The sequence below is a fragment of the Narcine bancroftii genome, chromosome 10, assembly GCF_036971445.1.
Source record: "Narcine bancroftii isolate sNarBan1 chromosome 10, sNarBan1.hap1, whole genome shotgun sequence".
In the NCBI taxonomy this organism is placed as follows: Eukaryota; Metazoa; Chordata; class Chondrichthyes; order Torpediniformes; family Narcinidae; genus Narcine; species Narcine bancroftii.
In genome coordinates this window covers 46,732,596-46,759,188 of record NC_091478.1, presented here as the reverse complement: position 1 = coordinate 46,759,188, position 26,593 = coordinate 46,732,596, and the positions used below count along the sequence as shown (strand labels likewise).

The following is a 26,593-nucleotide window of genomic DNA, read 5'->3' as shown; positions in this document are numbered from 1 at the left end:
CCTATTTTGCTGTCCACAACGCTTCCACTTTATCATCCAGATCATTGATTTAGATGACAAACAATAATGATCCCAGCACTGATCCCTGAGGCACACCACTATCGCAGACTGCCAGTCTGAGAAGCAATCATCCACCACTACGCTCTGGTTTCTCGAATCCAGCCATTGTAGAATCTAGTTCACTACTTCACCATGAATGCCTAACATCGGAACCTTCCTGACTAATCTCTCATGTGGAACCTTGTCAAAGGCCTTACTAAACTTAAATTTAGACTTTCAGCTGGTAACAGGCCATTTTGGCCCACAAATCCATGCAACCCAATTTAAACCCAATTAACCTACACCCCAATACGTTTCGAACAGTGGGAAGAAACGGGAGCCCTGGGGGAAAACCCACGTAGACACAGAGAAAACACACAAACTCCTTACAGATGGTGCGGGATTCGAAACCTGGTTCCAACTGCTTGTACTGTAAAGGTGCTGCACTAATGGCTATGCCAACCATGCCACCATGTAGACAACATCCACAGCACCAACTTTCCTGGTAACCTCCTCGAAAAACTCTTTTTGGTTAAACACACCTACCACACACAAAGCCTCATTGACTCTCCCTAATCAGTTCGTGGCTATCCAAATAATTGTATATCCAATCTCTTAGAATACCTTCCAATAATTTACCTACTACTGCTGAGGAGTAACCTGGGAGTGGACCCTGTAGGGTAGAAGGCTGCAACAGCAGCCCAGTGTGGAGCATGGCGACCGAAGGCCTCACGCCAGGCATGGTCTGCTGTTGAACAGCTTCTGGGAAACCAGGTATTGGGACCAGGATTCATAAGGATGCTGATGGTGAGCAGGGCTCCCAAAGGGACTCAGGTGAGGTTCAGAACCATAGAACAAGGGAAACTTGGATGTCTCAAGCTTGGGTTCACCTCTGGACCGGAAGTTGTGTGCAGGAGGATCGGAATAGAGGGCAGGGGTTCCGTGACTCACTTTTGCTGCTCTTTCTCATCTTGATTGTGGCACTGGACTCGTGGCACCTCTTTGTTTGCCTTTACAGGCAAAGGAAAACAAAGTTTGGGGATACGACAAAATAAAGGCATCTTAAATAAACGGAGAATATCAAGTGACCACTCAATTTGAAAGCACCTCATCGTGGTTGATTCGTAAGCTCTTTCTGAAATGGCTCAGGACACTACTCGATTCACAGAAAAGAGCACAAGTCTTAGAGAACAGAAAGGACAGATTTGTTCCTGGAATTATACAAGACAGGGTAATTTTCAATCTTCCAAGTTGTTCAGGACAAAATCACCTACCTGGATTGGTTAAGATCAGTACCCTTAGATATGGTTGAGACATTACTGGTACACATAAGCAGATTTATTCCCCAAAGAAACAAGGAACAAATACATCATTCTGGGACATACAGGTCAGATTCATTGTCTTGGAATACATGGGTCAATGTTTTTACACAGTCAAAATCTTAAATGTCTTGGAATTTTCAGGACAAATCATCTTGAGTGACACTCAGAATTCAATGTGCTGAGCACTTGAGACAATCAATTCTCTGTTACACTCAGAACTTATTCAGTCTCAAGCTCCTTAGCTAAATAGACTACTCCTGTTTCTGTTTTTATGTTGTACTCATCTCCACTGAGTCATCAGCTGAGTCTCATGGTCAAATTCAATGGCATGAGATAGTCGGGACAGATTCAAACACCTGCAGCACTGTAAATTCATTCCCTTGACAATGTCTTGGGACATTCTCCCTGACTCTTGCATTTCTCCACACTCTCTTCCTGTCTCCTGCACTATTCCCTACCTCCTTTTCCCATCTTACCTTTCCCTTTTCTGCTTACTACACCCCATTCCCCATCACATATTGGAAACCCTATCTCCCCTACCCCTCTTCTTCATCATCATCTCACCAAATCTCCCTGCTGCACCCATAGAGTAGTCCCAGAGCTTCCTTGTTGCCACTTCTGAGCCCTCTGCTGTTCCACTGCCTGCTTAACCAATTTCCCGTTTCATGACAGGAACATTGTACAGAGTCCATATACACCCACCCATAAAGGTTGGAACTCCACAAGATTAGAAGTAGGAAGACTAATGAGTTTGATGACAGAGAGTTGGTCTCAGGAATAATGTTTATCCTATTTCTCACAAAGACTTGCGTTCTCAGCTGGTGGAGCTGAAAGGATCCCACAGAATAACTGGGGCAGTTGTCATCTGAAAATTAGAACATTTGCTCCACGCTGACGTGCTACTACATGTGCAGCCAGGAGGAAATGACACAAAACCACGTTGGCTGAGCTATCTTGAAAGTCAGCTGTGCCGCAATGGACAGCCCTCACATCTATGTTTCTACTATAAATGTATGTTGGCCGACCAATTCAGAAATGAAGGTATGCTGCACTGTCAAAAGTGCTTCCTTCCTAATGACTCTAAACTGGTGCCTATCAAATCTCTCGGGCAGACATAAATGATCTTTCAGAACACTCTTAAATGGATCTCTCACTGGCAAAAGATGATGCCCTTGCACTGTTTTTAAATGGAGTTTGACATTGTAATACGCACCACTCCTTAAGTTATACTTTATTCATTTATTATAAATTATTATCTGCTACATGAGTTGACTTCCCTGGATAGCATGCAAAAACGTTGATTTTTTTAAAAATTGTATTTTGGTATTTGTGACAATAAAACAATTCAATTCAATTTGGTCAGAAGTGGCCAACACATATTCCAACACATCAGGAATTTATTGGGAGATTTAATACTGCTCTTTGATAGATGTTCAGAAGTGCTTAATTGACCAAAATTATTTGGTATTTTCCACGATTGAAAACGCTGCTACCTAACTGCAATTCTTTTTTCTTGCTGTTTATGTCTGGAGGGACAAAAGACAAAAGCAGCTCAGCAGAGCGCACAAAGTATCCCATCTATCCACGGAAGCAGCCAACATGACTAGTTGAAAGGTGCTAATCTGGACCTCAGTTTCTCCATCCTTGCTGGCAATAGGGTGGCCATCTCGACACACAGCTCCAGCTCAGCTTCCATGGCTTTGGCAGCTTCTGGGTGACTATTACAATAATCCACTACAAAGCGGTAACAGTCCACTGACTGCTGCATGTTGTCCAGCTGCAACTTCTGATCGGAAGTGATCACTTTACTATATAACCAGCCGATGCGAAACTTTGCCACCAGGGCTGGCCGCATGACATCAGCTTCCAGTTTCTCTGGGAACTTCTTATCCGAGTTCTTCAGCGAGTCCAGAAAGAGACTGTAATAAGTAATGGCTGACTGGGCCAGGTGGTTGATTTTCTTCACATTGTGACTGTCCAGCTCATCCAGTTGGTTGGCAATGGAAACCTTCAGCTCCATCATTTCATAGTATGTATCCCCAATCTCAAACTGAAGTTGCCTGCAGACCAAGAGGTAATAGTGAGGGTTTAACTCTGTGTAGACTGCATTCAGCATATCGATACGTCGTTTATGCATCCTGCAACGCCTCTCATAATCCTCTTCAAAGAATGCCAAAGCCTTGAATAAAGCACTGTGATCCTGAACGACTTCAATGTGGTCAGTAACATGATCGTCCAACTGGAAGAACTCCTTGGCTTCCTGCACGTAATTCTGTCCAACCAAGAACACTTCACGGGCTTGCATGAAGTCCACAGGGTAAGTGCAGCTCACCTTCTCCTCCACAGATTGGATCAGGTCGAACGTATCACTGGATCCAAACAGCACGGCACTTTTCCTTCCCTGCTCATTCTCCTCCTCCTCCTTTCTCAGTTGGGTTTTCAATTCCTCCTGGCGATCCCAATCCAATTCACCTATGTCATTCTGTAAGAAAAGGCAGGTACATAAGCAGACAAATTGCTCCAGAGTTACTTCAATAGTCTTCATGACATTTATACTTTCAGAGGTGCATGATAAAATCAGTAACATTATAGGTATTCTATCAAACGCCTCACATCAGGAAAATGCCAGACTCTGCTACAACACGTGGTGGTTTCAGGATAAGCTTGACCAGAGAGCGGGTTTATGCATACAATTTTTAAAGGGTGGGGTTTACCTCTGGGTTGGCAGAGTTAGCAGCACTGACATGTGTGGAGTTCTGATCAGAGCTTAAAACCGTGATCTAAACAGTGGGAAAATGAATTATTCCACCAAGGGAGAACTGGAAACACTGAACAACCATGCTGAACACATTAACCCTAAGTGGTATTCAATTAGCTGGCACTATCTGAAGGACTGTCAATAGGATTACAGCCACAAATACTATTTGCCAGCAAGAGAGCTAGTGTGGTACAAACAAGCAACAATAACTTTTCCCATATATTAGGATCAGGGGGTGGCAGACCAGAGCAATTCTTCTCATCAAAGTTGGTGGGACTTCGATTAGCTCCATACTATTACAGCGCCAGTGACCTGGGTTTGAATCCAGCGCAGCCTGTAAGGAGTGTGTAGGTTCTCCCCAAGTCTGTGTGGGTTACCTCCGAGTGCTCTGGTTTCCTCCCACCATTCAAAACGTATGGAGGTTGTAGGTTAATTTGGTGTATTTGGGTGGCATAGGCTTGTGGGCCAGAAGGGCCTTTTACCATGCTATATGACAAAAAAAAATCCTAACCCTGCTCTTGGGCTGGACTTCAATCCTCTCAGAAAGTTGTGGAGTGATTTCTGATGCTTTGAAGCTGATGTCTGGCAGCAAAGAAGCAGGGGCCATTTCATATCTGGGAAACAGTGGTCATCTTGAATAGATTGGCCAAATAACAGGCACGGCAAGAAGCCTGTTGACAGAAAAATTTAGGCTCTGCTGATTGGGTCTTCCCTGATTTTAATTGCATATAAGACAGTAAAATTCCATTCTCCTCTATTTCACTATTCATCTCATAGATACTAAAAGTATCTTGTGTGCCTCGAAGCAAGGGGCCATTCTAAACATACAGATATCAAACAAGACAAGTCCACTTCAGATACCTCGAGCAGTTTGCGCGAATCTTGCAGCAAGTTAAGACAGTACTTTATCCAACACCGTGCGATTTCTGCCTTCTTCTGTTGGAGCTGGTCACGACGATCCCTTTCTTCTTCACCTGTGTATTGAAGGAAAATGTCTGGCTGGAAGCTTCCCATTAAAATAAATTAAAACAGAAGTCAGCAATGTTACTACCGTATTTTTACGCATATAATGTGTTTTATGTGTATTTAAAAAAACCAGCCCCCCACGCATTATACGCGTGTGCACGCTAGATGAGAATATTCTTACATGTTGAACGAACGCGCACAATTAATAGTGGACATGGGAAAGTTGAACCGGCAATTTATAGTGAGCGTGGGAATATAATAGCAGCATTGAAAGAATGCACACAATTTATAGAGGCCGTGGGAAAGACACACTGGCAATTTATAGTGAGCGTGGGAATATAATAGCAGCATTGAAAGAATGCACACAATTTATAGAGGCCGTGGGAAAGACACACTGGCAATTTATAGCGAGCGTGGGAATATAATAGCAGCATTGAAAGAATGCACACAATTTATAGAGGCCATGGGAAAGACACACTGGCAATTTATAGTAAGCGTGGGAATATAGAGGCAATGAAAGAATGCACACAATTTATAGAGGCCATGGGAAAGACACACTGGCAATTTATAGTAAGCGTGGGAATATAGAGGCAATGAAAGAATGCACACAATTTATAGCGGGCAAGGGAAAGATGCAATTCATAGCAAGTGTGGGAATATTATATTGAGCATGAGAATGTAATAGAGGCAGTGAAAGAACACGCACAATTTATAGCGGCTGCTATTCATTTCCCCCTCCCTCTGACGGAAGTGATGCTAGTGATCCCAGAGTACCAATCCATTGTACATGCATCAAGAAGGAACATGGCCACTCACAGGCCTTGGAGCTCGGGATGCCGCATTTAACATGGTAAGTGCCCCCTTTCAGTCCCTACACCCCCAAATGGAGCACAAATTAATATTCAGCTCAAGATGATGCCAGACAGAGCAAAGAATTACTCAAAAGCCGAACTGGACGTCTGTCCGACCTAAAACTGGACGTCTGCCCACCCTAGCGTGGGTGGGGGGGGGTCACAATACCTTGTTTGGGGGGGCAAGATCCGTGATGCCCCCCCCCCCCTCCCAGTGCCGACACTGACTCAAAAAGAAGCTCATAATATACTTGCATGTGACACTATTCACACCCTAAAAACACTGCAAGATTGTTAAACCTACTTTCCTCTGCTGGAGATTCCAAGGACACTGCTCCCACCTGGTTAAAGATCACTTTGGAAGCTGCAAGGCACAGGCGACCTTCCATGTAACGCTGCTGCTCAAGAGAAAATAAACAGTTCCATGTTGAGTGATATCTAAATTTCAGTAAATTCATTGCTCTTTCCCCTGTAGCCCACACATCTTGCATGATAGCCTGTCTTACCCATTGGAAACCATAGTCTAAGCACCTGGGATATGCTCCAAATTAAACCCTACTGCAAAGTAGTCCATATTCAGTACTTGTTTTGCTCTGATTCCTCCTGGTGTTCAAACCCCAATGCAGCAAGACCAGAATAGCCTTGGTTCCAGCTGGATTATGGCTAGCTGGAATTATCAATTCCCAGCCAATTCCAGTTTCCCGCTGGAGGTCACAAATGACTTATTAGGAATCAAGGATAAAGTCCATTGTATTTTTTTTATCCTGGGATACAGGGAACAACTCTGGCTCCTTTCACTATAATAGCAAGAGCAGCTAACTTATTAAAGACCAAGGATACAGACCATGAACTCCCTCTCTCCTCCTCCTATACACTTTACCCATCCTTCCCCATGTTTCTTGCCAACCCTTGTTCCCTGCCACCATCATCATCCCCATGCTGCGAGGATCATTCTAGCCCCACCAGCTCTTCCTCACCACTCCTACTACCTACACCACTTATTCCACAGGAGCTTCAGACTTTGTCCAACAGTTCACCAGGTTAATGTATCACAAAGAAAAGAAAACCATGGGGTATTGCCACCATTTCCCTCTCCAAACAGTACAAGACCATAAGACATGAGAACAGAATAAGCCATTCAGCCTATTGAGTCTCCCCGCCATTCAATCATGAGCTGATCCATTTTACCAATACTTGGACTTCTCCCGATAACCTTTGATGCCCTGACTAATCAAGAACCTATCAATCTCATCCTTAAATACATCCAACAACTTGGCCTCCACAACTGGCTGTGGCAATAAATTCCACAGATTCACCACCCTCTGACTGAAGAAATTCCTCCTCATCTTTTCCTAAATTGATGTCTTTCAATCCTAAAGTTGTACCCTCTTGTCCTAGACTCTCCCATGCCTTTCAAAATTCAAAATGTTTCAATGAGATCCCCCCTCATTCTCTTAACCAACGAGTACAAGCCAAGAGCCGTCAATATATATGGATATATATATATATATATATATATATATATATATATATGGAGAATTGGATAAGCAAGTTTGCGGATGACACAAAGATTGGTGGTGTTGTGGACAGTGAGGTAGATTACCGTAGATTAAAAGGTGATTTAGGAAGGCTGGAGGTGTGGGCTGAGAAATGGCTGATGGAATTTAATGCAGATAAATGTGAGGTGCTACATTTTGGAAAGGCAAATTTAAATAGGTCATATACATTGAATGGTAGACAATTGAGGAGTGCAGAGCAACAAAGGGATTTAGGAGTTATGGTAAATAGTACCCTCAAGGCTGATACTCAGGTAGATGGTGTGGTGAAGAAGGCATTTGGAATGTTGGCCTTCATAAATCGGAGTATTGAATTCAAGAGTAGGGAGGTTATGATGAGATTGTACAAGGCATTGGTGAGGCCAAATTTGGAGTACTGTGTACAGTTTTGGTCACCAAATTATAGGAAAGATATAAACAAAATAGAGAGAGTGCAGAGAAGGTTCACGAGAATGTTGACAGGATTTCAGGGTCTGAGTTACAGGGAAAGGTTGTGCAGACTGGGGCTTTTTTCTCTGGAGCGTAGAAGATTGAGAGGGGACTTGATAGAGGTGTTTAAGATTTTAAAAGGGACAGACAGAGTAAATGTGGATAGGCTTTTTCAATTAAGAAAGGGGGAGATTCAAACTAAAGGACATGGTTTAAGATTGAAGGGGGAAAATTATAAGGGGAACATGAGGGGAAATTTCTTTACGCAGAGGGTGGTGGGGATGTGGAATGAGCTTCCGGCAGACGTGGTCGAGGCGGGATCATTGGTTACATTTAAGGAAAGACTGGATCATTACAAGGATAGGAGGGGACTAGAGGGGTATGGACCGGGTGCTGGTCAGTGGAACTAGGAGGGTGGGGATTTGCTACGGCATGGACTAGTAGGGCCGAACTGGCCTGTTCTGTGCTGTAAGTGGTTATATGGTTATAACTGTTTCATTCCCGGAATCGTCCTTGAAAACCTCCTCTGAACCCTCTCTAATATCAGCACATCTTTTCTTCAGCATGGAGCCCAAAACTGATCACTATACTCTGAGAGTTCTCACCAATGCCCTTTCAAGCCTGAACATCACATTCCTCTTCAAATTAAATGAAATTAAATTAATGTCAGCATTGTATTTGCCTTCTTCACCACCAACTCAACATGCAAGTTTACCTTCAGGGTATCCTGCACAAGGCCTCCTTTGCATCTGGGAATTTTCAAACTTCTCCCCATTTAGAAAATCTTGTGCCCATTTATTTCTTCTACCAAAGGGCACCACTGTATACTTTCCGACGCTGTATTTCACTTGCCACTTCTCTGCCCATTATCCTCATTTATTTAAGTCAACCTAAATCTACCTAATCTCTGCAAGTTTTAAAAAAATTCCGAATCCTTTATCTTCTCATTAATTTTTGGTTTCTTGTATTATATTGGTTTTGAATTCCCTTGTCAGCCACAGTTATGACATGTTTCCATTTTGAATATTTTCTCTTTTTTGGTATGTAATTATCCTGCACCTTCCTCATTTCTTGCAGAAACTCCATCCTTTGCTGCTCTTCCATCTTCCTTACTCGTGACCCCTTCCAATCAACTTTGGCCAGTTCTTCTCTCATCCCACTGTAATTCCTTTACTCCTCTCAAATACTGACATATCTGACCTTTAGTTTCTCCTTGTGAAATCTCAAATTGAACTCAATCATATTGCGATCACTGCTCTCTCTCCCCTCCCCCCCCCACCAACCAATGGTTCCTTTACTCCCAGCTCTCTAATCACCCCTGATGCTTTACACAACACCCAGTCCAGTACAGTCCTAGTGGACTCACTTACCAACAAGATGCTCCAAAATGCAAAATCATGGGCATTTTACAAATTCTCTCTTGAGATCTCTTCCCAACCTGGCATTCCCAATCTACTTTCATGTTAAAATCACCCATGACTACCATAACATTGCCCTTCTGACACACCTTTTCTATTTGCTGTTGTAATTTGTTGTCCATATCCCGGCTACGGTTTGGAGGTTTGTATATAACTGCCAACAGTGTCCTTTTACCCTTACCATTTCTTGACTCAACCCACAGTGATTCTATATCATCTGATGGAATATCATCTCTTTCTTACAGAGCCTGCCTATTCTTTCGAAACACTGTGTATCCTTGGACATTTTAAGCTCTCCATGACATCTATCCTTTTGTTTTGACTTTATGAAGAAGCCAATTTCAATCAAGATCAACCATTTTATTTCTTAAGCAGTGCGCATTTAAATATAAAAATTTTAACACTGTATTTGTTTCTTTTTTTGACTTTGTGTCCCTGTTGCACTGCAACTCATCCCATTGGCTGCAATTTTGCCCTCTCTGCCTGTCCTCCCACACAAACTCCCGACCAGCTGTCTCTAATGGTGCACCAATCATCTCTTCCTCTTCACTTTGGTTCCCACCCCCTTGCAAATCTAGTTTAACCCCACATCCATACCCCGGCCAACAGCATAAGCACATTTCCCTGCCAAGATTGGCTCTCCTCCAGTTTGTCTGCACTATATTCCCATTCTAAACTTCCCCAGCTCATGGCACCAGGAGAAATCCAGAAATTACAACCTTGGAGGTCCTGCTCTTCAGCCTCTTTCCTTGCTCCCTAAACTTACTTTGCAGAACCTGTACCCCTCTCCTGCCTATGTCACTGGTTCCAATATGTACCACAATCTCTCGCTGCTCATCCTCCAAGAATATGGACACATCATGGACCTGAGCATCCAGGAGGCAACACAGTATCCTGGAGTTCCTTCTGAAGCTGAAGAATTTCCCACCTCTTTCCCTGACAATCAAATCGCCTATGACTAATGCTCTATCTGATTTCTCCCTTCCCTTCTGAGCTCAGTGCTGTTGGTCTGGCTATGCCTTGCCCAGATAGGTCATCCCTCTCAGCAGTATTCAAAGGGGTGTAATGTTGCTGAGGGGAATGGTGACAAGGTAACCCTGCACTGACTTCTTTTTCTCCTTCCCTCTCTCGGAGTTCACCCATCTACTAGCTGAATCCTGCACTCTGGGTGCAACCATCTGCTCAAAAGTCTTATCTATAACTTTCTCAACCTCCTGGATGATCCTTAATTCCTCCAACTACAGCTCCTTAATACGGCCCTTTCAGGAGCTGGAGTTGGCTACACTTCCCACATCAGGGCAACTAGCAGATTCCATGAATTCCCACATCCTAGGGGAGCATCCACTGCCATATCTGCCACGACTCCTGCACTGCATTGCGGGCTACCAAGACCAAACCAGCAATAGCAAAGGGGAAACACTCACCCTCCTTGCTGCTTCTTTGGCCTCAGCCTCCTCAGCCAAACCCTCAATTCCCCAGTTCTCCATTGGGCCACTCACACAATGGTGGCTCCACTTGAGCTTCCCTTCCCCTTATTGGCTAGAGCTAATTAGCCAATGGAGAAATTTAAACAAGCATCTACCTTTCCTGGTGCTTTTTAAACCTTCCTCTTAATTTTAATTTAGGCAGGTCACAGGCCCTTCTGGCCCATGAGCTTGTGCAACCCAAATACCTCAATTAATTTACAATCCCCGTACGATTTGCTTGGGAGGAAACCACAGCACCTGGAGGAAACCCACGGAGACATGGGAAGAATGTACAAAATCCTGACAGATCATGCCGGATTCGAACCTGGGTCACTAGCACTAACCAGTAGGCTAATCATGCCTCCCTCGTTCCAAGTCCTGCTCTCAGTTCCCAATGAGAAGCATTCCTCCACTCATATCCCCAGAAATCTCCCCATTTTTTTTTAAACTTTAAGATTTTATAACATGAATAACATATAGGATTACATTTAAAAAAATTAAGAATAAAATAATAAAATTACAATACAATATCAGTAATCTAAATAAACTATACCCTCCCCAATAATTATTACACATTAATAACCCAACTCAAATTAGTCCAACCCCCCTTCCCCCCACAAAATAAAGAGTGAAGAATTAATAAAGTTAATAATATATGTGAGAAAAGAAACCCACTTACAAAAAAAAACAAAAACATAACCGATTAAAATACTAACAAAAAGAAAAGTTATTAATACTAAAATATCAGACTTAAAAAACATATTTAAATCAAACTTAAATGCATATATTTAACAAACGGAGTTAAGATGAAACATATATTTAACTCAAACTTAATATAAAAAATTAGTAAAGTTAGTAACATTATCTATCAAAAATTCTTAAACAATAATCAATTCTTAAAAAAAATTATAGCATGAAAAAAAAAGATGAAAAAAAACTTTCTCTATAGAGATAAACCTTCACCAAATATCAACTAACTTCACATCTATCATCATATTAGTCACATAAACCACCATCTTAAAACAAAATTCAAACCTCATTAAGCATTATACAATTCAATTTTAGTACTCTTACACCATTTTTCCCTTTTACTCTTAAATAGTTATCCAATAAAAGCTCCAATACCACATTTAAATATCCCCAATCATTACATTAAAATTCAGATATCCGAATAATAAAAACACATCTACAACGAAATCTATATCTTCAACAAATGGAGCATAAACCACAAACAAAATTCAAGCCTCATTAAAAATTGTACAATTCAATTTATAACTTTCACCATTATTCCCTTCGTTCTATAACTAAAATAGCAAAATAATATACACCAGAATTACCACTCCTTTCACCTTAAAGTTAAAGAAAAAATATATTAAAAAAAACTTATCCATCCCATTCACATTTAAATTTCAGATATTCCTTATCTACTGAATAAACCTTACAAAAAAAACACATCAATTTTTAGTTTTTTAAACAATCAAATACTTTCTGATGCTTTTTTTAAATATTTAAACAAAAAAAAACCCTTCACTCTTTAATCTAATAATACAAAAAAAAAAGAAAAAAAAAAACGGGTAGGAGGTTAAAAATACCCCCTCCCGTCTAAACTGCGCAATGCGGTAACTCCCCAAAAAAAATGGGTGTGAGATAACTCACACGTAGCAGATGACTTTCAGGAAATAGTGCCTATCCAGTTCTCTCCCCCAACTCTCACTTCATCTTAAACTAACATCATCATTATTTAATAACCCTTTTTTTTATATAAAAAAAATTAGAAAAAAAAGGACAACTCTTCTTTTAATCAGCTCCAACTGCCGAGTCACCATTACAACCATTCCTTCTTGGAGCACAGTTCTTTTCTTCCATCTCTTGTCTCCTTAGAGATCACGGCGGACTATGTCTCTGTTGAAACTGAGTAATTGGCAGCTCTTGAGCAAATGCTATAGCTTCCTTTGGAGAATCAAAGAACTTTGGTTGGCAACCATCTTGAAAAACCTTCAAAACAGCTGGATATCTAAAGGTTGCCTTATAACCTTTCTTCCACAACAACTCTTTAGCAGGATTGAATTCCCGTCGTTGGAACATAACTTCTTGACTCAAATCCGCATAGAAGAAAACTCGATTATTTTGAATCATCAAGGGTGATTTTCTCTGTTGTGCATTTCTAATAGCCACTCGTAAAATTATTTCTCTGTCGTAATAATTCAAGCAACGAACCAAAACAGGTCTTGGACTTTGACCTGAAATAGGTCTTCTACGCAAGGCTCTGTGAGCACGTTCCAGTATTATACCTTCCGGGAAATGTTCTTGACCCAACACCTGTGGAATCCATTCAGTAAAAAATTTTCTTGGGTCTGGTCCCTCCATACCTTCCGGCAAACCAATAATCTTTATATTGTTCCATCTGGATTGGTTTTCCAAATAATCAATCTTTTTCACCAAATTTTTATTTTGAGTTTGTAAGTCTTCGACCATTTTGGTCACATCAAAAACTTGATCCCGTATTTCGTCTATATCTTCTTTACACGAATTAAAGTTATCTCTCACTTCAAGCTTAAAAGCTCCAAACTCAGCCATCTGTTGAGAATGTATTTTCACCAAAGTATTAAACCTAGTACCAAGTTCAGTCATAATCTTGAATAATACCTGCATTGTATAAGATAATTTAGATTCAAGATTCACAAAAATCTTTTCAATTGGAAGAGATTTTGGCTCAACAGATTCTTGTTTCTTCTCCAAAGGATCTTCTATTCCTTCCTTCATTCTGGTTGCCTTCCTTGAGGTATGACTGCGTGCGGAAACCCCAGCCACAACCTCTCCAGCAATGACTGGAAGACGCTGGCCGGGGTTTTCCCCAGTTCATAATGTATTAAATTCTCCCAGTACATCAAGTTGTATAGGTTCTTGTATCTCAAAAGATGCAGTTTGCAGCGTCACCTCTACAGCTGACAAATGCCTTTGAGTAACTCTTTGTTCTAAAGGCTGTTTGGCACCCTCTTTAGGGGGCTCTACCGATATAACATAGAGCTCTACATCCGAACACCGTACCTCTCTCCTGGGATCCATTTCACACTGAGTCCCGGTGTCTTTCCTATAGGTAGGCTCCAAAACTTGAACTTTTGGAAAATGTAGTTTTTTGATGATCTGTTGTCGTTTTTTTTTGCTCTTTTCCACCAATTGTACCATCATAAGTTAAATTAACAGCACTGAAATTATCTAAACTTTTAAAGAATTTTAACAGGCATTTCTAGTCAAAACAATAAGATAGAGTCAGGAGAGGACTGGAAGGCACGTCTGATCCTTACGCCATCTTGCCATGCCCCAGAAATTTCCCCATTTGACTATCACAACAGCCAAGGGCTGCTCCCTAGACACACAGAGACTTACCTTGGTGATGTAGTACTGTGACAAGGTGGCAGCATTGATAGCCCACTCCACAGGGTTGTAATGGGAGAATTGCAGCTGGCGTTGCAAGGTAGTGTGACAGTACCAGGCAGCCTTTTCATTCATGTCCAAGTGTTTATAGACTTGTGCCAGATAATACAAGGTGTGAGTATAAACTTTCTCAAACCTGCCCAAACACAGAGAGCATCATTCAAAAAAGTAGACAAACATTCACATCTGGAGTAATCAGTTACACTGCAGCATCATTATTTTAATTCCTTTACAGGAGGCTGGTGCTCCTGGCAAGGTCAGCATTTATTGCTCAGCACAAATGCCTTTTGAAAAACTGGCTACCTTCTTGAACTGTTGCCATCTTTGAGGTGGAGATAATCCCATCTCTCTGAAAGGACTTTGTGGAATTCAGACCCAAAGACAACAACATAGAAGATAGATTTCGAATCAGGAAAATGTGTGATTAGTGAGGTACTTGCAAATGAAAGTATTCTCACATGCCTGTCAACCTTGCCACAGGAGACAGTAGAGGTTGCAGGTACAAACTTGCTCCACTGGTGGAGGCAGTGGAGTGATGAAGGTGAAGCATCTGTAACAGGTAACCCAACACGTCCACTTCTCTTCAGATCACAGCATTCATATGAATGGACAGCTTGATCAATGACTCCGGATAATGTTGATGAGGGCGTGTGATTCAGCAATGATAATGCTACCGAATGGCAAGAAAGGTACCTCATCTTTCCTTGATGGAGATAGTCAATGCTGCCATTGCATACGGGCAATTCCACCGAGAGTAATCAGTGACACAGAGACTGAATAGGGGGGCATAATGCAGGACTTGAGGTGGCCAGTTTCATGTGGAGCAGTCAGGAGTCAACTGAATGAGTTTATTGTCATGTGCACAACTACAATGTATAAATGTGATGAAAGCCTCGCTGCAATTTCCTGTTATGTAAAACACTAACAACTCGGGTATAATGAAGATGCCACAAAATAGAAAAAAAAAAGCTAAATATAAAAAAACCTAAATATTCATAAGTTAAACAGCAGAGTCTGCAGACGCTGTGATTGGAGTTCAATACACAAAGCTGCTAGAGAAACTCAGCGTGTCAAGCAGCATCTATACAAAATAAAGGGAAACCAACATTTTGGGCCTGAGCCCTTCATCAAAGTATGAGCAAAAGGAAGGCAGGCACTGGAATAAAGGTGAGGAAAGGGGAGGAGAGAGGAAGGGGCAGGAACACAGGCCAAAAGGCTAGAGGTCATAGGTGGATATGGGTGGGAGGGCAGAAGAGAAAAAAGCTGAAAAGTGATGGGGGAGGGGATAGTTCTCTAAATGGTGAGGAACTGGTGTCAGAAGGATGGGGAAAGAGTGAGAGACGGGGTGGGGCCTAATGGAAACTAGAGAAGTCGATGTTAATGGAGAGTAAATGCTTTCCAAGACTTTTATTTTGTCCAGGGAGATGGGATCTTATCCCAGAAATGTACTGGAGATCAGAGATGCACGATATTCACCACTGACCTGATCATGTTTTGCTCCTTAGTGCAATCATTACAAGCTAACCTTTCTGTTCCAGTACAAATCATTGCATTATACAGGTGGTGCTTCTGCCAAATTCAGTTCCAATGCCTCAAGAACCTTAAAGACTTGCTCCTGCATCACACTTCTAACCACACTGTCTCCTACTTGCCAAACTCATTAATACATGATATTGGGTTGAGGCCAGAACACAGCCACCATTTTTACTTATCTCCTGAATGTCTAACTCTTGGACTTCAATACTATTTATACCAGCGTCATCAGTTTCACTCTGGACCACACTTCTGGAAGCTCTTCCCCCTCAGAAAGTTTTGTGGTGAAAGATTATGAATAGAGGTACCAAGCAGACAAGATACAATTTGGATAACATATTCTTGGTACAAATAAATGCTGGCTTAAAATCTTATCAAAATTCCTATGACTACTGTATTATATAACTCCCACATTAACTAACTTCCCATAACATTCAACTGCTGTCAGTTAAAAGTTTGAAGCTACACTTGCAAATTTACAGTTATGAGAGAAGGCACAGTGTTTCTATGTACTCTTGGGGGCAGAATGTGTACCAAAGTTTCTACCAAGAGAATTTTTCAAACTACTCAAAAGCTTGCAAGTAAAATTTTTCCTTTTTTGAATATTTTATTTATATTTTCACACAAGCTTGTATAGCCATATACAGTGTCATGCCAACATATAAATATACATATATTCATTTTCTTTATGACAATATATACAATCCTGTGTCTCTACCAACCCCACCTCCCCCCTCCCCACACACATAAAACAAGACGACTCACTCAAACTTCGACCAACAACAAAACTTTAACAGCAGGAAAATAATATAGGGCAGGGATTGTTGCAGCTCAGTGGGTGGCCTCTGGGCTGATATTCATTCCTGAGGGAGAGGAAGCCGCAGTAAGGAACTGTGAAACTAACCACCGCCATGTACCTATGTAGTGCAAAAGGTACCATATTTGTTTCTCAGGTTATGTTATTTTCTCCAGGGGAACTCAGCTCTGCATTTCCTTTTTCCATTGTTTGATACTAAGACTAGAGTCGGACTTCCAAGTCGCCGCAATGCACTTCCTGGCCACTGCCAATGCGATTAACACAAATTGGATTTGAAATTTGGACAGCTACATTGTAAGCCTTGTGTCCATTATGTTTCTCAGCAGGAACACCTCTGGGTCCTGAGGGAACTGTTTACCTATAATTTTCTCCAGGACTTGGCCTAGATCTAACCTTGGTACATGACCAGGTTGTGTCCACAAACGTCCAGGTCTGAAGCAATGGTCCGAGAGTTCTGGTTTTGACCTGTCTATTTTCTGCAGCGTTAGATACAGCTGGTCCAAAAAATTATATTGAACCAGCCTGTACACTGCATTGATGACCATGGTCATACTTCCCCGGCACGTCGGACAAGCATCTCTCATGCCCAAGTCCGATTCCCATCTTCCTCCCAACTTATGAAGGCCTGGTTTGGGTCCCTCTGACTGGAACAGGCAATACATTGCCGAAATAAATTTCTTACCACACCCTCTTCTAATGTTACTGCATCGAGGTAGAATGCATCCCGTACTGCATCCCGTAGAAAAGACCTTATTTGACGATAGCAGTGGAATGTCTGATTTGGCAAAGCATATTTATTTTTTAGTTGTTCAAACGACATTAATTGCCCCTGCTCGTAACAGTCCTCTATGCACCTGATGTCATTACAGCACCACATGTCCAGGATCTTGTTACCTCCCATTAATGGTATTAATGGAGTCAAGGATGTTTTTGGTGACATTTCCACTTTAGCTTTCAGATACTGGTTAATTTTGGTCCAGATACTAATCATTTGTTCCCTTCTTCCCTGACAGCAATTTGTAAATGAAATCCTCTGCTATCTTCTCGTCTACCAAGTGCAGATCAATTTGTCCCTAGGATAGCGCACCTCCTCCCTTAAAGAGAGAGGCGATGTATCTCAACTGAACTGCCTAATAATATTTTTTTTGAAGCCAGAAAAAATTTATTCTAGAGTAGGAGTCATGTTGCTTCGAGTAAAATGAGTAGTCCCTTTCTCAGATGCTTTCTCTGCCACGCATCTATCAAATACAGCTCCCTCATGCAGTCAATGGTGGCTTTCGCTGTCCTGGTCCTAGTTATCCGTTTTGTGGATTTATCTAGTACGAGATCCTGACATGGATTAAAGTTTCCCCCTATTAGAATATTTCCTTTCTCCTACGCCAATCGTAGGGAAATGTCCTATATAGATTTTTCATCATCATAGTTGGGGGCATACACATTCATTAGGGTCCAGGATTCTGGATATATCTGACAGTGCACCATAACGAATCTTCCCATTTTGTCTTTAATCACCTTCAGCACCTGCACTAGAACACTCTTCCCCACTAGAATTGCCACTCCCCTCGCCTTTGAGCCAAATAAGGAGGATATAACCTGACCCACCCACCCCCTTTTTAGCTTTAGATGTTCCCGCTCAATTAAATGTCTCTTAAAGGAAGGCCAGATCTATCCCCATTTTTTCATGTGTGCCAAGACCCTTTTTTGCTTCACCAGACTGTTTAAGTCGTTGATATTATAAGTATCAAACTTTACATTCTTAGCCATTACCACCCACCCACCCAAGACAAGCCCTGGAAAAATAAGAGAAACACCACACACCCATTCGCTCACAACACTTCACTAGTAAAGGACAAGAACAAAAGTAAAAACTAAGGGATCTAGCCAAAAAAAAGTAGACAAACATACATATCCTCTGTAACCATACACTCGTTCAATCCTCTATTACCCTTCCACAACAGCCCCTTCTTCACACTATATCCACCATACCCCCCTCCACCAGTTAGTGACAATCTTCCATCTGCTGCTACCACCCCCCCCACTATAGGTTGTGCAGTTTGCACTTTTCATCTCCTCCCTCCAACTCCCACACTCGCAAGCAAAAAAAATTACAGTTATAATGTTTACTTCCATTTGTCCTCTTTTCCCACGCCATCTTTTCATTTAAACACCCGAGTATCTTACAATTCACAGTGAGTCCACATATTTCCGCGGAAATATATTTTGGTTTGGACTCTTCTTTTTATCCACAAGTGTGGGTAAGTCCTCTGCCATTTGGTGCACTCTTTCAGGATCCATAAAAAATTTCCTCTCTTTCCCTGGCAAAACCACTTTCAGAGTGGCCGGGTACTTCAGTATGATTATGCCCCTTCTGTTTAATTAACCGTTTTGCTGGCTCCAGTGTCTCCCTTGCCTTTTAGAGTGCCACACTGTTATAGGGGTTGAAAAATATCTTGTTCCTGTCTATCTCCATGGGACCCCCTCTCTGTTTTTCCCCAATTGCTGCTGACCTCAGTATCTCCTCCCTGACCTGGTATCATAATAATTTTACCAGGACAGAGCGTGGTCTCTGTCCAGGACCCGGCTTTTGGAGGAGGGACCTGCACACCCTTTCTACCTCCACCCTCTCTCCCAGCATGCCTCTGTCCTGCACCTTGGAGATCAATGTTTGAATAAAGCTTATGGGGTTCTGATCCAATTTCTTCTTTTTAAAACATTTTTAATAATTTGCTAGAGAGAAGTATTACATGTATATATTGTTTAGATATTAATTATAGCTTTTATCTAATGCATTACAGAATATGGGTCACATACCAATTAAACATTGTCTTATATATTTCTCAAAAAAAGTGAAATATCCTTATGAGATGATCTAAATAGACTAATCTCTTCTAGTTGTAGAACAAAATAAGAACAAAAGAAATAAAAAGGAAGAAATAACCCCCCCCCCCATACTAATCTAACCCCTCCCACTAAACACGGTCACCAGCAAATAAATTGTAAAGAATCAATGATCAACTCTCAGACATCAGATAGAAAACCCCCAGAGCACCCCTGCTTAATTCATCAAATTATGATCATAGTCCATGAAAGGGCCTCATTTTTTGTCAGATTCAACCTTGATCTCTTTAACATTAGATCTAATTTTCTCCAAACTTAACCAAGACATAACATCCTGTAACCATTGCATACGAGTTGGTACTCTGTTGTCTTTGCATTTTATCAAAATTGTTTGTCTGGCCATCAATGAAGGAAAAGCTAGTATTCTTTTCTGAGTTGAATTCAAGGAAATCCTCTCTATCTTGATGTTTGTACGTTTAGAACCACCATACCTTTTATGTCTCTCCTGCTCACTCAGCCTCTCCTCTTCAGCCAGGAAGTGCTCATGGGTATCCCACGGTGGTGTCCCAATCTAAACAAAGAGTAGCACACTGGCTTTGAATTTTATTTATGATTCAAGCCAATGATTTTTCATTGGAACTATTGAAAAATTCAAAAAAACTTAGACAACTTGAAACAATATCAAAGGTGTGAAATAGGTTTTTTTGAAAATTTTATTTAAAAATTTTTAAAACCACATCCATATTCAATAAAACTAAAAAAATTAAGCATATATGTATATATCTATTTATATATAAACCCCACCCCCATCCCTTCCCATCTCTCACTCACCAACCCTCCCCTAAAATATCAAAACAAAAGAAAAAGTTAGGAGAATGTCAAAAAGAAACAAGTCTCAATTCAAATAATAATGGAACTGGCAGTTACCATCAGGATGGGCTTTCAGAGAGCCCTTCAAAATGGGCTCCATATTTAAAATAAAATACTTATTATGTAGATTACGTTATTTTCTCAAGTGGAATACAAGAACGCAATTCAGCATGCCACCTTTCAATTCCTAAATCTGTATCTGATTTCCAAGTAATGGCTATGCACTTCCCAAAAACAGCTAAAGCTCATCGTAAAAATTCAATTTGATACACAGTTAATCTTAATTTAGATCTACTCTAATCACTTTAATATTCCCCAACAAAAATAACTCCTGTGGAAGTTTTACTCCTGATATTTTCTCCAAAAATGTTTTTTTTTTAAAACCTCTAACCAAAAAGGTTTTTTTTAAAAAAAAGGTTACTAGGACACTTCCAAGTAGAATTCAAAAATGAACCAATTTCCTGATCCCATCTAAAACATAAATCTGATAATGCTGGATTCAACATTTTTAAAAAAATTTTTAAGGAGTTAAATATAATGGACAAAAAAATTATTGAACCAGTTTATACCTAACATTAATAATTTTGTCATATTTTCTTCACATAGTTGCATCCAATCATTTTCATCCATTTGTCTATCCCCCACCTTAATCTTTATTTATGAATTCCTAATTTAGGAGTTGCTTTTTGAAATAAACTTATTTACACCACCCTTACATATCAATAATTCTAATTCATTCTGTCTAGGTAGTATCAAATTACGACCTAAATTATCAACCAAGAAAGCCTTAACCTGTAATAACAAAAAAAAGTATTATTTGGGACATTACTTTTTTCCTTCATTCGTTGAAAAGTAATAAATTTACCAGCTTCAAAACAGTCTTCTATTTTCTTAATCCCCATTCAACTTCAAATCTTCAAAAATTGATTATACATTGATGAAGGTCTATTTTGATATAAAGTGCATTATTTTTCAACCAGTGTTCCATGGCTTTTTAGTAATGTGGCAAAGACAAATATTACTAATGAAATAAACAAGAAATGTGCACAACAAGGTTATAAATTGACAACCAAAAAAAAGACATATTTCAAAAAAATTTCTCTTGAGAAAACAAAACTCCCTTCAGTGATCTAGGAAAGGATCCAAGCTCTCCAGTACCACCTCTTCCCCCCTCCCCCAGCAACTCGTGGTCCGTGGATACATTATAAGGTGGTCCATTGTAAATAAAGGAGTACGCAATGTCATCAGTGGGAGAAAAAAGGATGATAACCATCGGTCTGCAGGAAGTGACATTGGGTGCAGTTGATGGGCATGTGAAAGAGAAAAGGTTATAGATAATGTGAAGCTAAACCCAAAGGGTTTCGATAGTAAGAGACAAAATTGGTCCCCTAGAAGATCAGAATGGTCGTTTATGTGTAGAGCCTCACATAATGGGGGAAATTTTAAAAAGTTTTTTTTGCATCAGTATTTACTCAGGAAACTGGCATAGTGTATAAGGAAGGAAGGGAAACAAACAGTAGTGTCACGGAGATTAAAGAGGAGAAGGTGCTTGGTGCCTTACAGCAAATAAAAGTAAACAAATTCCCTGGCCTGACAAGATATTCCTTGGACCTTGAGGGAGATTAGTGTAGAAATTTCAGGGGCCCTGGCAAAAATATTTAAAATGTCCTTAGACAAGGGTGAGATGCCGATGGATTACAGGGTAGTTCATGTCGTTGTTCCATTGTTTAAAAAAAGGCTCCAGGTAAACCAGGAAATTACAGGCCAGTAAGCCTGACATCAGTCATAGGTATATTATTGGAGGGTGTTCTGACAGATGAGATTTACAAATATTTGGACAGCCAAGGGCTAATTAAGAGATAGTCAGCATGGTAGGTCATATCTAACAAATCTGACAAGAGTTTTTTGAGGAGGTTACCAAGAAAGTATATGAAGGAAAAGTTGTGGATGTTGTCTACCTAGACCTTAGTAAAGCCTTTGACAAGGTCCCACATGGGATGTTAGTTCAGAAGGTTCAGACACTAGGTATCCATGGAGAAGTTGCAAACTGGATTTGAAATTAGCTGAATGCAAGAAGACAGAGTGGTAGAGAATTATTGCTTCTCAGACTGGAGGCCTGTGTTTAGTGTGTGACAAATGTGCTGTGATCAAGCTTTAGTCTAATGTTAAAACTATATTTCATATATGCATATATATTTTAGTAAAAGTTAGTTTTGGGTGGACAAGACTCATTTACATTCTACAGACACACATGGTTTTAAGCAGCTGTTAGCCAGCTTCATCATCTACAAATGCATTTGCATTTTAAACACCATTGTGCACAGAGGTGAATCTGAAAGCCGAAGAGCTTGCTGTTGCATTGCAAGATTTTTATGATGGTTCTTGAGATAAGTGGGACAATGGATTGTTTGCTTGAAAATACAAGAAGACATTTGTCAGTAAAGTCCAGACTGGCCAGAACTAGGAGAGAACCATCAAACAAAGTTAAAATTATGACACATACCATGTGACACGAGAGATTTGCCAGAAATATCTGATCATATTCAGACATTTTGAAACAATTTCCAAAGTTAAGACCCTATGTGACACCCAGACAGGAGTTGGAACCTTGTAAAAGACAGATTTGAAAATAAAGAGTACAGCCTCATTGTGGAATAAAACTGAATACAGAAAATTGACCTCCTGGAAAGACAGCACTTGTATTGTCCAATTCACAGGAGATACAACATAAATGACTTTTAAATAAGTAAGACCCCACTTCTCATTTGTGCCCAGAAAATGGTCATTCCTGTTTAAAGAAAATCTCAGAGAATTGAGAGTTGAAAGCAATCTGATGTTTAAAAGGGCTTTATAATTATCACAGTTCGGCGGGCAGCAACCTCCTTTGAAGAAGACCGCAGAGGCCACCTCACTGACAAAAGACAAAGGAGGAAAAACCCAACACCCAACCCCAACCCACCAATTTTCCCTTGCAACCGCTGCAACCCTGTCTGCCTGTCCTGCATCGGACTTGTCAGCCACAAACGAGCCTGCAGCTGACATGGACATTACCCCTCCATAAATCTTCGTCCGCGAAGCCAAGCCAAAGAAAACTGAAAATTTAAGACCTTCAATCAAGAGCAAGATCAAAATGATGCTGAAGTTTTTAAAAATTGATCTTTCAGAGTTTGGGATTTTAACACTGTTACGAGCCCAGAGGACCCCAAAACTCAGCAGCAATAGATATTCACCAAGATAAAAGTTGCTTTTAATTATCTTAAAACAGGAAAACAGGATCAAACTCTAACTTATTACTATCTTACTTAACCCTCTTCTAATTCTAAGCGCACGTGTATGTAATGTATATGTAAATTCAGAAAGGTTCTTTGGTTCACAGTCCAATCTCACTTCTCATTCCTCACTCCTCCAAGTTGCAGGCAAGTCTTATACTGTGCACAGAATTTAACATTTATAAATTTCACCAGGCTTTGGTGATTGAAAGGTAATGGTTACTGCTCAAGGAGGTTCTTGTCAGTTTTCAGAGAGAGATTTGTTGTTTGCGGGGCACAAACTGATTCCTTCTAATCAGCCAGGTCAGGGTCTTGTTCAAGAAACTTGCCCCCTCAAGGTTCTCCAGATGATAATCTCTTTCTTTCAGGTCACCACAGAGTTCCTTTTTGTTTCTCTTATTTCAAGAGAAACATTTGGCAGCCAATCCTCTCCTCTTGTATGGACCACAAGGCCTTTGACCAGGCTGAACTAAGAACTCACAACTTGTCTTCAAAATGGGGTTTTTCCACAAGCTTGCCATCTCGTCCTGTTCCAGTCCCAGCTGCTGCTGCTGAACTGTAGAACTGAATTCTCTCTCTCTCAGAGAAAAGCCTGTTTTACTCTCTCTGCTTACAAAACCACATGACCCTCTTAGAACAGCAAACTGCCCTAATATAGCCTGTGGCTCTGAACCTAATCCTCCGAGTTCTTTCATCTGTTACTTTTCTAAACAATAATCCATCAGTGAAGTCTCTTGGACACTCTTCAAAGTTTTTGCAAAGGGACTCGGACCTGGGCCTGTCTGGCTTGAGCAGAGCTCCAGTACTTTAAATGAGATCTGTTTTGAAATGTTTGTATTTGTTTGTGACCTACACTAAAAACCTGCCACAATTTATCTCCCTTAAAACATATCTATATACAATACAAAATACAACATAATCTGTCACAACACACACACACACACACATATATATATATAAAAATTTGTGCATAGTGGAGTTTAAATTAGAGATAAAAAAATATCATGTTATTATAGTTTAATAAAAACTATTATTTTGAATTTACCATTATCTGGTGAATTTTTGTAATTTGCTGTTCTTTTGTAAGTGCAAACAAAGTCTCTTTAGTCCCTAACAAAATTAAGAGGGATGTTAGTTTGTAGCATGTAGTGTGCCTCAGGGATCGGTGCTGGGACCATTGTTGTTTGTTGTCTACATCAATGATCTGGATTACAATGTGGTAAATTGGATCAGCAAGTTTGCTGATGACACTAAGATTGGAGGTGTTGTGGTTTGCGAGGAGGGCTTTCAAAGCTTGTAGAGGGATCTGGACCAACTGGAAACATGGGCAAGATAATGGCAGATGAAATTTAATGCAGACAAGTCTGAAATATTGCATTTTGGAAGGACAAACCAAGGTAGGTCATACACAGTAAAGGTAGGGCACTGAGGAGTGCAAAGGAACAAAGGGATATGGGAATACATAATTTCAGAATTCCCTGAAATGGCATCACAGGTAGTCAGGGTTGTAATAAAAGTTTTTGGCATCTTGGCCTTCATAAATCAAAGTAATGAGTATAGGAGTTGGGATGTTATGGTAAGATTGTATAAGACATTGGTGAGGTGAAATTTGGAGTTTTGTGCATCAGTAAAGTTGAAAGAATACAGAGATTTACTAGGATGTTGCTGGGTCTTCAGGAGCTGAGTTACAGGGAAAAATTAGACAGGTTAGAACTTTATTCCTTGGTGTGTAGAAGAATGAGGGGAGATTTGATAGAGGTTTACAAAATTACGAGGGGTCTTTCTTCTTTGGCTTGGCTTCGCGGACGAAGATTTATGGAGGGGGTAAATGTCCACGTCAGCTGCAGGCTCGTTTGTGGCTGACAAGTCCGATGCGGGACAGGCAGACACGGTTGCAGCGGTTGCAGGGGAAAATTGGTTGGTTGGGGGTGGGTGTTGGGTTTTTCCTCCTTTGCCTTTTATCAGTGAGGTGGGCTCTGCGGTCTTCTTCAAAGGAGGTTGCTGCCCGCCAAACTGTGAGGCGCCAAGATCCACGGTTTGAGGCGATATCAGCCCACTGGCGGTGGTCAATGTGGCAGGCACCAAGAGATTTCTTTAGGCAGTCCTTGTACCTTTTCTTTGGTGCACCTCTGTCACGGTGGCCAGTGGAGAGCTCGCCATATAACACGATCTTGGGAAGGCGATGGTCCTCCATTCTGGAGACGTGACCCATCCAGCGCAGCTGGATCTTCAGCAGCGTGGACTCGATGCTGTCGACCTCTGCCATCTCGAGTACTTTGACGTTAGGGATGAAAGCGCTCCAATGGATGTTGAGGATGGAGCGGAGACAACGCTGGTGGAAGCGTTCTAGGAGCCGTAGGTGGTGCCGGTAGAGGACCCATGATTCGGAGCCGAACAGGAGTGTGGGTATGACAACGGCTCTGTATACGCTTATCTTTGTGAGGTTTTTCAGTTGATTGTTTTTCCAGACTCTTTTGTGTAGTCTTCCAAAGGCGCTATTTGCCTTGGCGAGTCTGTTGTCTATCTCATTGTCGATCCTTGCATCTGATGAAATGGTGCAGCCGAGATAGGTAAACTGGTTAACCGTTATGAGTTTTGTGTGCCCGATGGAGATGTGGGGGGGCTGGTAGTCATGGTGGGGAGCTGGCTGATGGAGGACCTCAGTTTTCTTCAGGCTGACTTCCAGGCCAAACATTTTGGCAGTTTCCGCAAAACAGGACGTCAAGCGCTGAAGAGCTGGCTCTGAATGGGCAACTAAAGCGGCATCGTCTGCAAAGAGTAGTACACGGACAAGTTTTTCTTGTGTCTTGGTGTGAGCTTGCAGGTGCCTCAGATTGAAGAGACTGCCATCCGTGCAGTACCGGATGTAAACAGCGTCTTCATTGTTGACGTCTTTCATGGCTTGGTTCAGCATCATGCTGAAGAAAATTGAAAAGAGGGTTGGTGCGAGAACACAGCCTTGCTTCACGCCATTGTTAATGGAGAAGGGTTCAGAGAGCTCATTGCTGTATCTGACCCGACCTTGT

General features: G+C 41.1%; 1 protein-coding gene across 1 annotated transcript in view; it reads right to left on the bottom strand.

Moving 5' to 3' along the window:
• Positions 1-1,359: 1,359 nt before the first annotated feature.
• kifbp (kinesin family binding protein) overlaps positions 1,360-26,593 on the bottom strand; it is a 38,478-nt gene continuing 13,244 nt past the window's right edge. Inside the window, exons 3-7 of the mRNA XM_069900851.1 lie at positions 19,920-19,999; positions 14,193-14,376; positions 6,241-6,334; positions 4,981-5,093; positions 1,360-3,843 (exon numbers count right to left, since the gene is read on the bottom strand). Coding sequence (XP_069756952.1) covers positions 2,965-3,843; positions 4,981-5,093; positions 6,241-6,334; positions 14,193-14,376; positions 19,920-19,999 — 1,350 coding nt within the window. The 3' untranslated portion in view covers positions 1,360-2,964. The remainder of the gene's footprint in view (positions 3,844-4,980; positions 5,094-6,240; positions 6,335-14,192; positions 14,377-19,919; positions 20,000-26,593) is intronic.